We start from the raw sequence: 2140 nt of genomic DNA on the forward strand, positions 1-2140 counted from the left end.
ATGCTGAGGTCATTCCCTTTCCTTGGAGAATGATCTAAGCCTGAGAACAATTCTGTTTCCCTCCAGTATTGGATTGATGCATACATATGTAGCTAAGCTAAGAGCCAAGATCAGCATTTCAGAGCACACCTGATGCAAACCATATATATTCCAAAGTGAAGGGTACTACAACCACTATTTCTTTGGGTGACGCTGAGGGAATGTGGACCAAAGTTTTAGTAGTATTCCCATAATTTTCATCATAACCAAAAAGTAATAAAAAACCTTCTATTGTTTTATTATTTAAGGGCCTTTTGTTTAATAATTAATCTATTGTGCCATGATTGTGGATAGAGAGAAGTGAAATAAAAAATAATAAGTTACTACATTTTGGAAATTTCAAACACATCTTTATATCAGAGGGAAGAATAAAAATTTAGTAAAGGATTTGCAATTAAAATTGTCATGAATATATGGAATATTTAAGGAAAAGATACTTATGCACATGAAAGGAAAATGTGGCCTTGCAAAAACAGATTTCCATTTTCCTAGGGATGTGCAGGGTTAAGTGAGGTCTTCCAGATACCCTGCAGAACAACTCTGTGGACTGCTACATTAGCCAGAATGAAGACACAGGGTTCTCTAAGGTCTTTCATTCCAGGCCATGTGATTTTTTTCATCTTGACATTTTCATTCTGCACATTGTCTCTCTCAGAGCCTGGTGGACCTGCTTGTTCCGCAGAGTGTAAATAACAGGGTTGAGCAGCGGGGTCACCACCGTGTTCACAAGGGCAGCCTCCCTGTTGGAGTCCATCCTGTTCGTTTGCTTTAGTTTTACATATATAAAGACACAGCTGCCATACATCAGAGAGAGGACTATGAGGTGAGAGGAGCAGGTGGAGAAAGCTTTCTGTCGTTCCCTAGCTGATGGGAGTTGTACAATTGTGACTATTATGTTGCTGTAGGCAATGATGGTTATGATAAGGGATGTCAAAAGGATAAACAAAGCGAGGACAAAAGCCAACATTTCAGTAGGTTTAGTGTCAGAACAGGAAAGATGAATCAGGGGGCCAATGTCACAGAAAAAGTGAGGGATGACATAGGGGCCACAGAAGGATAACTGGGAAACTTTCACTACCAAACCAGTGATGAGAGTGAAGGCCAAAGTGAAGCAGGTAGTGACCAGGAAGGAGCAAGTCTTCAGGTTCATGATGGTCAAGTAATGCAGGGGCTTGCAAATGGCCACATACCGATCCAGAGACATCACTGCTATGAGAAAGAAACCTGCTGCTCCCAGAAAGAAAAAGAAAAAGGTTTGTATGAAACAGGCAGGAAAGGAAACGTTTTGCTTGCCTAAAAGAAAGATGACTAACAATTTAGGAATAACAGTATTTATAAAACAACACTCCACAAAGGAGAAAATGCTGAGGAAAAAGTACATAGGTGTCTGGAGCCGGGAATTAGCACAGATGATGGTGACTATGACAGCATTGCCTGCAATGGATGCCAGGTATGTCAGCAGGTGCACCAGGAAGAGAAACTTTCCCAGGTGCTGGATGTCAGGGAACCCTTCCAAGGTGAATTCCTGGACAGCTGTCCCATTTTCCATTTCCATGGGCATCTCTTTCCACAGCATCATACATACATCATTATACATTTTATTATTTTTGATAACATTAATTTGTAAGTAAACATAGCAATAATGTTAGTAATATTCCTTTTGACCATCCCTTTTATTTTATAGATTTTATTTTTTAATTTTTGAAAAATATTTTATTTATTTATTTGCCAGAGAGCGAGCGAGAGAGAGAGCGCGCATGAGCAGAGGAGAGAGGGAGAAGCAGGCTCTTTGTCAAAGAGACAGCCCGATGTGGGACTTGATCCCAGGACCCTGGGATCATGACCTGAGCCGAGGGCAGATGCTTAACTGACTGAACCACCTAGTGCCCCTTGGCTATCCTTTTTAATTATGTAACACATTCTACGGTCATTCATCATCTGTTGAGGACTTATCCTTTTTCTATGCTTGTCACTGAAACTCAGTATTTCTATTACTCATCATAAAAACCCTGAGCCCCTTCTTTCTTCCACAGAATCAGAAAGAAACTGAGGCTTTGAGAATTCTAGGGAGCTTAGGTCACATAGCCGGACTTTAGCTAGA

The 2140-nt window shown here is 40.6% G+C and overlaps 1 protein-coding gene across 1 annotated transcript; it reads right to left on the minus strand.

Moving 5' to 3' along the window:
* Positions 1-655: 655 nt before the first annotated feature.
* LOC112672648 (olfactory receptor 6C65-like) lies at positions 656-1636 on the minus strand. The gene has a single exon (XM_025467782.3). It carries the CDS (start codon positions 1634-1636, stop codon positions 656-658), a length of 981 nt encoding a protein of 326 aa, XP_025323567.3.
* Positions 1637-2140: the final 504 nt, after the last annotated feature.

This window comes from Canis lupus, chromosome 28, assembly GCF_003254725.2.
Source record: "Canis lupus dingo isolate Sandy chromosome 28, ASM325472v2, whole genome shotgun sequence".
Taxonomy (NCBI): Eukaryota; Metazoa; Chordata; class Mammalia; order Carnivora; family Canidae; genus Canis; species Canis lupus.